This window comes from Sceloporus undulatus, chromosome 1, assembly GCF_019175285.1.
Source record: "Sceloporus undulatus isolate JIND9_A2432 ecotype Alabama chromosome 1, SceUnd_v1.1, whole genome shotgun sequence".
NCBI lineage: Eukaryota > Metazoa > Chordata > Lepidosauria > Squamata > Phrynosomatidae > Sceloporus > Sceloporus undulatus.
In genome coordinates, this window is record NC_056522.1 from 86511243 (window position 1) to 86526979 (window position 15737).

General features: G+C 37.3%; 1 protein-coding gene across 1 annotated transcript in view; it reads right to left on the reverse strand.

Moving 5' to 3' along the window:
- UST (uronyl 2-sulfotransferase) overlaps positions 1-15737 on the reverse strand; it is a 194007-nt gene that overhangs the window by 117966 nt on the left and 60304 nt on the right. The window contains exon 2 of the mRNA XM_042445999.1: positions 439-482. Within this exon, the coding sequence (XP_042301933.1) occupies positions 439-482 (44 nt within the window). The remainder of the gene's footprint in view (positions 1-438; positions 483-15737) is intronic.

The window sequence follows — 15737 nt, forward strand, 5'->3', positions numbered from 1 at the left end:
CATCATCATCATCATCATCATCATCATCATCATCATCATCATCATCATCATCGTCCTTACTACTACTACTAGTAATCACTCAGTTGGTTTCCATGGGCAAGTAGAGATTCAAATTCTGGTCTCCAGAATCACAGTCCAGTGCTCAAACCACTAGACCACACTGGCCCTTATTAGCTACAAAAACCAAATGTAGAGTACCTTACTTTTCAGAACAAATAGAGATTCCAGACTTTTGATCCCTGATTTACAGTACCTTCCCTATTAGAACAAGAAAGCTCTGAGAACTAAAGCCACTAATGGAAGAAGTTCTTTCCCAACAGGGAACAGGGAAAAAGTTAGTGTCATCACAGCTTTTCAAAGGAATGTGTATGTCAGTGGAGAAAGAAGTTGCTTGTTGCAGAATTTGGCTCAGCTTAAAAGAAAAAAAATGCAGCTCACCTTACGAGGGGGAGGCCCATGGTCATCCATGTAAGTGGAATTTCCTAGAAAAAAGAAAAAAAGGGAGCTGTAAGTTTAAAATGTCCATTTGTCACATATTGGGCAAGTAACAAACACACAGTCACAAACTTTTATACGCTTCTTTAAAGAAATATTTATATGAACAATAGATTTACTCAGCCTCTAGTTTTCTTAAGGAGAATAGTAATGCTGTACAGGGAATGAGAAAGAGATAACAGCTTTCACACTTCCACACTTAGGCCCGAAACAGACAGGCCAAATGCACCACCTTTGGGATGATCCAGGGGTGTGGCGTTCACATGACCCACACTCCTAGATTGGGCCAAAGTCATGCTGCGGCCACCCAAGATGGCCCAGAACCAGTTGCAAAAGGAGTGGAAAAGAAGCACTTCTTGCTGGTGGTCCATTGTGAACAACAGCAGTGGCCAGCCTCAGGATTGCAGTGTCTGGTCGCTGAGGTCCTGCGCTGCTCAGGGCATGCTTGTGGTTGGAGTGGGTAGAGGCTGCTGTAAGTCACCTGTCTGTCTGTGGCCATTTTCAACTTCAATGAATGTTTATATGCAAACAAACTCCTGAAAGGAAAGATCTACAGCAGCTGTTGGCATCATCATTATCCTGCCCTTTTCCCCACCTGGGACTAATGCCAGTTCACAAAAGTTTAAACAGATTCATCTTAAATATTTACATCATATAACAGTTGAAAATAAAATTAAAACATCAAAATTAAAAGCAGTTAAAAGCATAAACACTTAAAAAAAAGAACAACAAATATAAGCAATACAGCCACAAATGACTCTTTCTAAGACAACTCTATTGGGTCACCATAAGTCAACAAGCCACATACACATAAAGAAAGAGAATTCCAGAGCCTGGAAGCAGCTGCTGAAAAGGCCTGTGTTCCCACAAGATGCACCCATGAAGGTGGTGGAATTGAAATAAGGTCCTCAACAGACGATCTCAAGACACTGACAAGCTTGTGCTGAACAAACTGTCATTTAGCTATCCTGGACCTGAGCAGTATAAGGGCATTTCACATCATAACTAGCACCTTAAGTTGTACCTGGCAGACTGGCAGCCAGTGGAGCTATAGGAACAAGGTAGTTGTGTGGTCCCTGTAGCCAGCACTGGTTGAAGCTCTTTGGACCAGCAGAACTTTCCAAACCTCTTCAAAGGCAGCCACATGTAGACAGTTTATAGTAATCCAAATGAAATATAACTAAGCCATGAATTACCATGGCCATATCTAAAATTTCAAGCAATGGGTGCGGCTGGCACACAAGCCTTAACTAGGTGAATACACTCCCATCCAGTGCTGAAACCTGAACTACAAACTTGTGTTTTCAGGGGGATTGCAATCCTATCCAGCATCTGAATATTATCATTTCTGTATATTTTTTGCTTTCCCACATCTCACATACAACATTTGAAAATGAAATTTCATGTGGAAAGAGCAAGAAGAATAACCAATATTAAAACTACATGTAAAACCTCCCATATACATCTAGATAGGTAAAACAGATAGATCTGAATTTAAGATGGATATATGAGATTCAAATTGTTTCAAGATGGCCTTGATAATTTCCTGCTGAAATTTAAGATAGATCAATTCTAATAACGTATTTTACTGGCTCAACACTTCTTTAGCACCATACAACTCACTGGTTATCATCACTATTAATGTAAGAGCTCTGTATTCTATTTTAAAAAAATTGTGTGAAAGCATGTGTCCTTGTCCGATTCATTCTTTTAGCATTCAGGTTATTTAAGCTAGTGAACTATTTTCTATCTCTATCTAATAAAAGTCCAGGGAATTCAATGTTCCAAGACTGCATCCAAATGTTTATATAAAAGTTGATATAAATGACTTTTTTGAAATGCATATAACAAAACTGATATGAAGTTTGTCTACAGTTATTCATATTAGAACTTTTATAATTTTTGGATTGTTATGTTACTTTTATGAATGTAGACATTAAGGGAATCCTGAGCAATCACTGTAATTAAAAAATTTTTTTAAAGGTAAGGCCATTTTTTAAACCTTATAATGATAAACAAACATATTTACGTACCTTGTAAATTGTTGGGTTAGACTGGGGCCAGGCTATCTGGGCTGCATCAGAACTGCAGAAATAATGCAGTCTGACACCACTTTAACTGCCATGGCTCTATCCTATGGAATCCTGGATTTGTAGTTCATTGTGACACAAGAGCTCTCTGACAGAGAAGGCAAAATATTCTCTCAAAACCACAAATCCCAGAATTCCATAGCATTGAACCATGGCAGTTAAAGCAGTGTCAAACTGTTAACAGGTGATAAAGGGCTTGTGAAAAATCAGGATTTTATACCATCCATTCTGAATGTTCAAGAAGCCAGTTTTGTTTGAGGGATAAATACCAAGCTCCTCAACCAGTCCCATTGTGATATTTAACTACTGCTGAATTTTATTCCAAACATATCATTTGAAATTGCAGTATGCATCCTGTTTTATTATTTTTGGCATGTATTTCTAAGGGATTCATAGAAAATGTATGTAGTAAATACATCTTTTAATAGGAATACAGAATTACAGTTCTGCCTTTGAACAATCAAACAGATATAGTCATCATTATAACACACACAAACTTCTGACAGGCTAAATTTATGTTAATGGCTTCTCCCTTCAGCACTAGCAAAAGCCTGCATTACCCTATGATCCAGCTGTTATTACACATCAGACTTCTCCAACAACGAGAAGTCTGTATGAAGAAGCAACCCTCTTTGTAATTTAAGGCAGCCAACAAGAAACTATTGATGTCAAAAGAATGTTCCTAGAATTCCCTTAGTTTCACAAGATGTGTTCTTTCCTTTAAAACAAGAAATCTTTCAGTATACCTAGATAATAGCACATTAATAGTTTTATATACCATGTGCAAACATAGCTATTTTTTTCTGAAATATTTGAAATAATGTAAGAATTACAACAAGCTTCTTTCTCCCCCAGAGATTTGTTTCATGTACTCAAGCAGAGAACACTATAATGTAGTTTTCATGAGATGAAGGACTGTTTTGCCTCATGTAAGTAAGAAATAGCAAACACACTGCCCTGTGTTCAAAAACAGAATAGTATATAAGGGGTAGCACAAGTATTGTTTTTTGGAACAAATCCAACTTCTTCAGGGATGCCACTGAAACCACCAATAAGCAATTCAGGATTCCACTGCGTATGCAATGCCTTTCATGCATTATCTATTTACACGTGCCACAATTTGTGATACCACACTCCATCAGTCTTGATTAGATATGATATCTTTTAAAGCTAAGGCATACTGTGTGTTAAGGAGGAATGGTGTGCAATGATATCATTGTGCCTATTTACAGATTATTTTCCACATACTCAAATTTTGCCTTAGTCTATGTGGAAATCTAGACTCTGTAGTTGTGTGCATGGAATGCCTGAAACGAGCAAATATAGCCCACCTAACCTTGTTCCTGCATTGTGTTATGAAGAATCTGAAAATGTCTGCATTATTAGATTAGGGGGAATTGTGTGCAATACTACTGGACTTCAAATCTCAGCATCCACACCCAGCATACAAAATGGTGAGGAACACTGGAAGTCACAATGCATTATCTGGAGGAATGCATGAATCCCACCTCTGAGCCAGTGCAGCAGTGGTTAAATGCTGGTTCTGCAGCCAAAACTTTGTGAATTCAATACTGCAGGGCACCAGGTTGACTCAGTCTTCCATCCGTTCATTGGTCGGTAAAAAAATGTACCCAGCTTGTCGGGGGCAATTGGCAAACATGTAGTTAATGGTTTAGAGAGTATTTAGAACTATAAAATGGTATAGAAATGTAAGTGCTATACTATTGCTATTGAGCTGGATAAATCCTATTAGATGAACCACACATGTGGAGCTTATATTGAGAGCTAGCAGGATGGACTCAACACTGGGAATTTCTGCTGAGTTTTCCTGTTTGTTTGTTTTGAAAAATGAAATGTACCTTTTCCCAATGTATCTGAGGGGTGAAGCAGATGGGTATGAAGGAGTGGCCTCTAGCTATACCGCCCAGGATTGGCCAGAGACTGCAAAGACCACATAGCCCACTCTTAAAGCAGGCCACTACTGCGGTCCCAAGGCTGGTCGCTGGCAGGAGTGTTTTTTCTCCACTCCTTTTTCTGGCAGCTTTGCCCCCCTCCCCTCCCAGCAGCCTCAGAGCAGTTTCCAGCCACTCTGGGGGCATGCATTGTATGAATGCCACATCCCCAAAGTGGTCAGAAGCCTCTCCTTTTGGCCTGTCTGTTCCAGGGCTCAATCTGCTTTCTTTAAAGTCATTCTATATCAGGCATGAGCTAAATGTAGTCCAGGCTTGCATGGAGCTCACAAAACTGATTTTACATCCCCAATTCACTTGGATAGCTCTTTGTCTTGTAGAAAGGATGAAGTCTTCAAGAGTGATGGTTCACTTTTTTAATAGCATGCCAGGGGGAGAGGGGAACAAGACAACAAGAGAAGAGATTTGTCTTTGAAATAGGTTGTACATGCTCCTTGTTTAATGAGAATAAAATCATTACTTTATTTCAAGGTGTACACAGCCTTTTTTAATGAACATCTCAACAATTTATAAAAAATGGGTAACCATACTTCCTTATTAGAATAAATCAAAAGCCTAACAGTAGGATAATATTTTTAACTAGCAATAATTAAATGTCACACTCAACTGAGATAGCTTTTGAAATGTCCAGAATATTTATTTACAGTGAATTACAGTTTGAAAAATGAAGGTCCGGATCTGCTTATTGAAAACTCACTTCTTACAGCAAAGGGCAAAGACTGCAAATGAGGTTGCAATTCTATTGACTTACTAGATGGTAATGATCATACAACAAAATATGACTTACATGGGGGAGAAGGAAAGTTGAGAACAAAGTTGCCTTGATGTTCTAGATTGGTGGTGGCTATAACTTCCAATAATTCTGATAGCGTCCTTTTAAATGTGTGTGTGTGTGTGTGTGTGTGTGTGGGCGGAAAGAACAGTTCAAAGTCCTTCAAATGCCTCTTTTCTTTATTTCCTACAATGCTTCTGACCCTTATCTGGACCAAGAGGTAAAGATGGTGGATATATAGAGATGGACATTTTGTCTGAAGGCTCTCTGTGTCCCACAAAAATAAAGGAGTAAATGAGATACCCTGTTGCTGTTGCCTGGCTAGTATGGGGAGGAAGATCTGGAAATGAAGTAGAGAAACCAGGAGAAGGATGTGAATGATGTAATGGAGAGGGAGCAGGAACTGGAAAGACTTGGATGGGGATGTTATACAGAAGGTTATACAGAAATGTAATTACGTTTTAAAACAACTAGTTGCAATGTTCGAAGTTCCAAATAAAACAGTAATCAAAATAAAACAAATCTCTAAAAAGCTAGGCAATATTGTTGAAAAGGTAAATAAAAAAGACTATACTAACTGTAGAACTTAAATACATTTAAAGATGCCTTTTATAGATATCTTTATATCTGTATGTAGAGAGATCTTGTAGCACCTTTGAGACTAACTGAAAGAAAGAAGTTGGTAGCATGAGCGTTCGTAGACTTCAATGTACTTCATCAGATGCTTTTATAACTGTGTTTCTCTTTATCTTTCACCAACCCACTCACCCACCCACATCACATTTTAGACATTCAGAATGTAGTCTGGGTTAGGTACTATGAATGTGAAGTTATTGAAGAAGAAAGCTAGGCATCCAGCTGTACTTTGCAATGTTACAGATGAGGTGATACCAGAAGGCTTCACATTCTTACCTTTTAAATTGATTTTAGGCTGAGTGATTGTTTCTTCATTGGTTTTATGTTTCATGCCCTCTATACATTGTGTATGTGTGTGCATGCACACACATACCACACTGGTCCTGGTTTTGTGGAAGACAGACCAGTACAGAGTTTTAAACATAAATACAATGGCTTAAATCCTGTTGTTAGTTTCTATAGCCAACACACTGAATTAATTGGATTCATAAGTCTAGAAATTTTAGTCAAAAATTGGCCCCAAAAAATCTGAGCTGACTTATCCACAGGTCAATGTAAGTATTGTACCTTAATTCATATTTAAAAAAGGAATCATCCCCCTGATCAAAGACAAGAGTTTATTCTATACTGGAAGCACTGACCCACCTCTACTCTCTCATTCAACCAGCCTTAAGTGTGAGCTCAAACAGTTATGTTTTCTGGAATTGTGTAAATTCTTTGGCATTGTTTTCCTTTGCTTTGTTCTTTAGATCCTTTGTTATATGCCCCTAGATTTTACCCTTGATTTATCCATGGATCATATCAAAATCCCTAATTTTGACTCAAAACCTTGCCCTTGACTTATACATGATGTCAGCTTATAGCCGAATATATACGGCATCTATAAGGTGATTTACCATTCAACAATTGATTCAATAAACCTACTCTAGTTGGGACAAACCAACTAGAATGCCAGCCAGTATTTTTAAACTTTAGTCTGTAGCTAGCAGAATTTTCCTACTAGTAGTGCAAAATTTAAGCCTCCTGCTCAGTTTACATGTGCTGGCCTACTCTCCCTATGTGTTGTTCTCTCCATCTGAATGGTACTTCACCCAGCCACTAAAACAGCTGAGATGTGGACTGTCTAAAATATGTTTTAAATGGGGGAGATCTGCATGCAGGGAATCATCCTTCCCTTTTATTTTCTATGAATATCCTTTGGCCACATTTTATTGAACTAAATACAATTCAGAATAAAGAAGTTCTACAATTAAGCAATGGGATTAGCAAGGGGAGGTGGGCAGCAACAGCAATCTACGCTTGGCAGAAGAATATTCATTATCCTTTTCCAGAAATTCAGCATTTTTCAGCTGCGAGAGCATACAGACCACAGCAAGGTCCCATATTGTTGGATTACAACTCCCAGCAGCCCTATGAGCAGAGCCATCAGTTAAGGAATTCTGGGAGTTCCAAAACAGCAACATCTGGGAGGCTGTATTTTGTACATCTCTGATCTGCAAACGAAAAGCGGGATACAAATAAACAGTTTATTATTATTTATTATAATAGAGCACCTTCCTTAATTTCATACACCAATAAATGGAAACTATGTGTTTACAAATATGTTCCCTTTGATGGAATTCACGAAATTCTTAGATTTTGGGAAAACATTTTGGATAGAGACTTACCCAAGGGCAACCAAGACAGGCTACTGATCCTCATTTAAAATCATAACATTTCTCTTGTTTTCCCCAAATGAATGGTGTGATGGACAGTTTTCTCACACTAATATGTTGAGGTGTGTGTGCATGATGGCACAAATGAGGTATCGATATAGGGAAAAGAGTTTTAAACCTCTTCAGTGTGTCTGCATGCTGAGATCAGGAAGAATAAGAAATGATTTTTCTTCACAGCTATCATCACTCTTCATTTAGGAGCCTGCAGGGAAACCAAAGGGTTGTCTACCATTTCTGGAACAGAAAAGAGCTGAACTATGTTTTTAGCTCATGCTTTACTTTAAATTCTTTGTTTTTAAACCTTTAGTTACTGGCCACTGGTTTTCTTATGCACTTACTTTTTTATATTCAAAGTGAGCTGAATACCTATTTATGGATCATGTTTACTTTCTTCCTTCCCTCCTTCTCCCTCTCATTCTCATCCTTTCATCCTCTCTTTTTTGACTAACATTATATATTAGTCCAATTTGCTTCATTGCTTAATTTTCCAATCTAGGGCACGTTACAGACTGCCTAAAACGGGCGGTCTCACGCCGCTGCTGGTTGCAGCGCAGAGGAGCCCCAGAATCCAAACCGTGCAGCTCCTCCCCGTTGCAAATAAGAAGTGCCAAAATGGCGCTTCTCTTTGCTGCGCAGTTATGATGCTGCGAGGCGCCAATGGAACAGGCGCCACCATTTTGTATGGACTCGGTCCGTATTAGGGTTAGGGGCGTCCGGAAGGGATGCCCCTTTCTAACCCTAGTACGGACCCAGTCCGTACTTTATGCCCGTCTGTAATGGGCCAAAGTTTGTTATTTAGACCATTTCGCTTCACAGATGTTTGTCAATGATTTCCAGTCTTAGTCCCATCCTATCCATTTCCATCATTTCCAGACACTTTCTAAGCCAATCATCTACAGTAGGAATGTTCTTGTCCTTCCATTTTGGGCATATGTCATTCTTGCAGCCGTGACTGAATATAGAATGTATTTTAAATGTTTCCTTTCTTCTTTTCCTTATATTATATTTAATAAGAAGTATTCTGGCATCATTTTAATTGGTGTTTTGATTATTGATTGTAATAATAATAATAATAATAATAATAATAATAATAATAATAATAATAATTTATTTCTATATCTCACCTCTCCCTATGGATCGAGGCGGGATTACAACAAAATCACATACATCATACAATCAAGCGTTAAAATTTCCATAAAAATAACTCTCCTGTAGCGTAATATGAATTTCTTTCCAAAATTTCTTTGCTACTGGGCATGCTCACCAAATACGGAAGAAGGTGCCTTCCATCTTGTCACATTTTCAGCACTTTTGTTTTTCATTTTGGTGAAATTTTGCCAGCTTATTAGAATTTAGGTACCATCTATATACCATTTTGTAAAAAAATTATTTTATGTCCATAAATGTAAACTTTAAATCCTGTCCCCAGGCTCTTTCTCAGCTTTTTAGTTGGATGGGGTGACCAAAATTTTTTCCCATTTGCATTCTTTAACCCTTTCGGATTCCAATTCATTCTTCAGTAAAAGCTTACATAGTTTGGATATAATGGCTCTTTGGGGTCCCATCAGAATCTTGTCTAATTCTGTTCTTTTTTGTGTGTGATGCCTTCTAATTTGAGATCCAATTTGAATCTTTTAACTGACGGTATGTAAACCAATTACATGTATGGCCATCTTCCTCAAGTCCTTTATTTGTTTTCAATCTGGGGATTTCTCCATCCCAATTCAGTAGATAGTAGTATTTTAAATAGCTTTTTTGATGTATCACTTGGCTTATCTTCAATGCTTCTTGAGATGATAACCAATCTGGTAATTTGTTGTATATTTTCTGTTTAACTTTATCCCAGACAGAAGAGATCTCCTGATTATATGATCTTTGAATTCTTTATTAATATCTGCCTTTTTATACCATAAATATCTGTGCCAACAGTATATTTTGTTGAATCCTTCCAAGTTCAGTGCCTTTTCATCTTTAACAATATCCAACTCTAGATCCAATTCATGGCAGAAGAATAATAGTAAATTTTAAGATCTGGGATTCTTAACCCACCTCTTTCTTTGACATCTTTCATTATTTTCCATCTTATTCATGGCCTTTTCCCAGCCCAAATAAATTTTGATAGATGAGTCTCCCATAGTATGAAAGATTGGTTAGAATTTGCAAATTTTGGAATAAAAACATTACTTTGGGCAAGATGTTCATCTTAACTGAAGAAAATCTTCCCATAAGTAATAAATTCCAAGTGGTCCATCTATCCAAAACCTTTTTTAATCTCTTTCCATAGAGTTACATAGTTGTCAAAAAGTTCACAATTCTTTTTAAAGAGTGTTATGCCGAGATACTTCAACTTTTTACATATTTGAAATCCAGATTTCCCCCCGAAGATGGTTGTCTTCTTTTTTAAAAAACATATTCAAGGTTAATATACCTGATTTAGATTTATTAATTTTGAAGCCTGCATGGGTTGCAAATTCCTGGGTTATATCAATTAATTTATCAGTATTTTTGGTAGGTTCTTCCAGAACAATTGCTAAATCATCAGCATAGCCTCTGATTTTATATTTGTGACTTTTAATTGAAGCCCCCTTGATTTGGTTATCATCTCTTATCAAATTATTTAGGATTTCTAGAATAAAAATAAATAATAGTGGTGACAACAGGCATCCTTCACTTGGCCCTTTCACGATTTGGCATCCTTTAGTTTTTTTTCACCATTCACTATAATTTGTGCAAATTGCTTCTTATAAATAGCTTGAATCCAATTTACAAATGTTTCACCAAAATACATCTTTTTCATTGTTTATATCATGAAATTCCAGTTTACTGTATCAAAGGTCTTTTCAGCATCAAAAAATATTAATGCTTTTTTCACTGGGTTCTTTTTGTAATATTCTATTAAATTTTATTAAATCATTGTTCTTATATTTTGTTTCATGTGTCTTTGAGGCAGAAAATCTGATTGGTCATCTTGTATGGCATCTTGAAGTATTATCTTTAACCTTTTTGCTAAGACTGCTGCAAATAATTTATAATCAAGATTATAATTCTGAGGAAAAGACCTTATCTGCTCTCAGTATAAGAGTACAGTAGACCCTTGTTATATGCTGGAGTTTGGTTCCAAGATCCCCCCTGGATAATAAAATCCATGGATGCTCAAGTCCCATTAAATATGACACAGCAAAATGGTGTCCCTTATAAAAAATGGAAAATCAACGTTTGATATTTGAAATGTATACTTTTTTTGAACATTTTTAAACCATGGATGCTTGAATCTGTGTATAAAAACCTGTGTATAAGAAGGGCCGACTGTAATATTTGCTTTTGACCATGAATTTGGTATTCCTCTTTGTTTCATTTCATTAAACAGTGAATGTAATTGAAGGGTTAGTTCATCCAGGAGTGTTTTATAGTATAATGCTGAAAAGCGGCCTGGTCTGGGAGATCTGCCAGATTTCATTTCTTTTATTGTTTCTACAACTTCCATCATCAAAATATTTGAATTCAATGGTTTTTTTTCCTGGATGTTCTTTTATTTTAAATGAAACATGTTGTTTCATTTAATTCTCTAAACCTTGTTTAAAGTTATCACCTTCTGAATGTCCTTTAAATAAATTGGAACAGTATCTCTCAAATACTTTCTGGATTTGTTTCAAATTTGCAACTTTCTTTTTCCCATAATTTCTTTCTGCAATCAATCTTTTTTCTTTCATCTCCCTTAATTTGAATGCTAAAAGTTTCCCAGTCTTGTTCCCAAATTCAAAATATCTTTGCTTTGTAAGTTTTAACTTTCTTTTTATTTTCTCCATTGTTGCAGTTGGCAACTGATTTTGTAACAATTTAAGTTCATTATGAATTCCTTTTTTGGTTGAGTTTTGAATCAAATCTTGTTCTTTAATGTTTATTTCATGTGAGATTCTTTCCAGTCTCTGATTCCTTTGTTTTTTCCATTCTGATTTTTTTCTGAATAAAGAGGCCTTGCATCACCACTTTACTGGCGTCCCATACTGTTCTTAAGTCGGTTCCTTTATTCACGTTTTCTTGAAAGTAAAATTTCAAATATTCTTTGTCTTGTTTTATTATTTTGTCATCTTTTTAATAAATGTTCATTAAGTCTCCATGATAGTTCTTCTTTCCTTTTTTTAATTGTATCAGAATTGGATTATGGTCAGATTTTTTTAGGGAGTATGCCAGTTTCTACAACTCCTTTATGCAAGTCTGTTGAGATCAGAAGCATATCAATTCTCGAGGTTGTAGTGAAGTTCTGAATAAAATGTATATTCTTTAGAATGCTTATTTTGTTAATGCCAGGGATCTACTAAAGATAACGATTCCAACATTGAAAAGTGTGTGTGGAAGTTTTCCCTGGTTTTCTTTAATTTTTTTCTTCAATGAGCCTCTATCAATTACCAGGTTTATTACTCCGTTCCAGTCCCCCATTAAGATGAGATGTTCATACTCCAAGTCTGATATCATCTTAGACAGCTTTTGGTAAAATTTAGACTTGTTTTCTTGGGGACCATAAATTCCTAAAATCAGTACGAGCCTTCCTTCTAGATTTGTTTCAACTACTGTATATCTTCCTTCACTATCATTGACAATTTCTTTTGCAGGAATTTGGTTAAATATATACAAAGCTACTCCACTCCTTTTGCTTTTCCTAGCTGAGATAATATTTTATCCTAATTTTGGGTTCTTAAAATATTTAATGTCTTGATTTCTGATATGTGTTTCTTGTATACAAGATATCTCAGCTGTGCATATGATATTGTAATTTAAAGGTATAATTTAAATTTTTGCTGGTTGTTTATGTCACAACTATTACAGTTACATTCAGTGAGATACAGGAATTGCTATTTATGAGTAACATTAGTACAAAAAACACTACTAAAGATTCTGTATGTGTGGTTTGGGAATATCACTCTGTACTGCATCTGAAGAAGTAGGTTTATATCCACAAAAGCTCATGCTAAAATAAAAAACTAGTTAGTAAAAACCAATGGTTCTGCCACATTCCTTTTTTCTCCCCCCACCCTCCTCTTTTTTAAACTGCTACAAAGTAGCATAGCTACTTCTTCAAAAACTTGAAAACTACAACATGTGGGAAGGGCCAATATGTAGAAACATGTAGATCATATTCCAGTTCTCTTTGAAATGTGCCATTAGTAATGCATGCCAAGAACAAGTTGACCTGCTGATGAAGACATGAAACACAGGAAGGATCCAGAAGACACTGTATTATTTCAAAGACTTGGAAGGTAATCAAATGAACAGATGAAGTTTGCTCCACCTGCTGGGTAGCCTCTATCTATAAATCCCCCCCCACACCCGGTCCTTGAGCTACAGAGATTTCTATTATCCTTTAGGGGAAAATAAGGTGACAGCCTTGAAAGTATCCAGCAGAAGCCATACGAAAGTTCTGCTGCTCTTTCTAGACAGAAGCATAAAGAAATAACTTTCTCAGCATCTACCTGTAAGATGTCTCTCAACTGAAATATTTAATCTCTAAAGCCTGATCTCTGTACTACAAACCTCTGTGCTACAAAACTGTATTTTCAGGATGTCAGCCCTAAGGAGAAGTCATGCATGCTTGTTCACTCTTTGATAACTGTTAACATTATGACTTGCAGGTATGAAATAGTATAAAAAGTGTCTTGCAACAAATTATTTGCTCAACCCCCTAGACTTCCCAGAGTACTCATCCTCGTTAGCAAAAGGAGTGAATAGCCTCCCCTAGTACTTTTGAGGCTATTCCCTTAAAACGTTTAAAAATAATTTGCACTTTTACCATACAGGCAATATCAGTGATATCAGTGAAAATGTTAATGGCAATGATCATGATAAGCAGCTACTACTAAGTCATAAATAGTCAAAACCGTGAATCTGAAACCTGTGATTGTGAAAGGGTGACTGTAGTTTTAATTAAGGATAACCACAGGATGATGGAGTCATTTGTTCCAAACTGTAGACTTGGGTGAGAATCATGCAACTCTTCAGAAGCTGTTGAACTACAAGTATCATTAGCCCTAACTCACATAGATAATAGTAAGGAATTCCGGGAAATGTAGTCCTACAACATTTGGCAGGCTGCATAGCTCCCACCCCTCCGATTGCCAATACACCGATAAAACATTTTAAAGCATAATTATAATCCATGTTGTCTTAAAATTAGTGCAAAGTAAGCACTTGGATGAAATATCTTTGTGCCTTCTATCTGCACCTGCTTCTTTTATGCTGTTAACAAATGGGCGAGTAAAATTTTATGAAGAGATTCAAATCACTCCAGATGCATTCCGAGCCACTCAAATTGAGCTGCTTGTTTTATTTCTGGGATTTGGGAAGGCTCATTCCAGTTTTAACATTCTCTATTACCATATTTTATCTCTTTCCTGTTTTTATTTAGCTTGTAGAAAAATAGAACACCAGATTAGATCAGTAAACCTGAACTAATACAACTGGTAACTTCTACCAGTGATCACATCCTTTGTAAGAAACCTTTAAATACAGTGGACCCTTGTTATACGCTGGAGTTTGGTTCCAAGATCCCCCGTGTATAACAAAATCCATGGATGTTCAAATCCCATTAAATATAATGACATAGCAAAATGGTGCCCTTTATAAAAAATGGAAAGTCAAGGTTTGATATTTGAAATTTATACTTTTTTGGAACATTTTCAAACAGTAGATGTTTGAATCCGTGTATAAAACATCCATGTATAAGAAGGGCCAACTGTACAGAAATACAGTGTGCCCGGGTCATATGCGGGCGGTGCTATACGTGGGTTTGAGCATACGCTCAAACCCGTGGAGAGCCACGCGGGAGCATGTGGGCGGCGCATCCCATTCAAATGAATGGTGTGCACGCACACTGCTACACCGCTGCACAGCCGCCGCATGCACGAGCCCCATTCATGTGATTTTTGGCTTACGGGGGGGGGGGGGGGGGGGGGGGGGGGGGCTGGAACGGCTCCCCCATGTAAGCCAAGGGCCCACTGTATCTGTCTTGAGGAAGGCATCTGAACAAAGCAAAAGGGGCTGACCTTGGCATAATGCAGATATAAAAGAACTTATTTACATGCCTTGAAATAAGCCCTCTAATTTATCTGAATTTTTTTTATCTCTCTGCAGATAAGAATCAACAGGCAAAGTGAGCTGAAAGAAAAGGAAACTGGCAGTGGTTTACAGTAGGCTCTTGGTATCCATTGAGGTCTAGTTTCAGGACCCTCTGTGGATACCAAAATCTGTGGATACTCAAATTCCATTATATACAATGGCATAGTGAAATGGTGTCCCTTATTTAAAAAATGCTAAAATCAAGGTGGGTTTTTTTTGGAGGGGTTATTTTTTTAAAAAAAGAATCCATGGATATGAAGTGCCAATTGTAATTAGTCTTTGCTGAGTTCCCTTTCTCATCTGATTTCTGATCTGTGTCATCCACTGCATGCTGCAGTTTGATTAGGAATGCCACAATTTCAAATCTGCTTCAAACCTATGCCAAAGTTTCATAATTGTTTTGCAATATTTTGTAACATTGTCCCTCAAACTGAGATACTGACACATCAACTTGGGGTTCCTAGTAAACACCCAAGAAACTAAGACCCAAAATAGATGGGCAGGAAAAAGTGGCTTCTGGCTGCTTCGGGAGCGGTGGTATGCAGACGATGCACACCTAAGGTGGCCAAAAAAAAAGGAGTGGCAAAAAGCCATTTCTTGCAAGTGGCCTGTTCAGGGCCATGGATGTGGCCAGCTTCGGAACTGCAGTGTCCAATCACTGTGGTCCCAGGCTGATCATGAGGTGACTGGGGTTGGAGGGGCCAGAAGCTGCTCCAAGCTGCTTGTCTGCTTCACCCATAACATCATCTGATTTGCTCCAAAACCTGTGTCAAAGTTTTGCAATTATTTTGCAATGTTTGCAAGAAAACACCACATCTTGCAACAGACTCAAAACTAATGATCTTCTCAAACTAAGATTCTTAATAAACACCCCAAATCCCAACATTTCCCAATTTGACCCAGATCTTTTGAGGGGCATTCCGAAACGGGGGGGGGGGGGGGGGTGTTG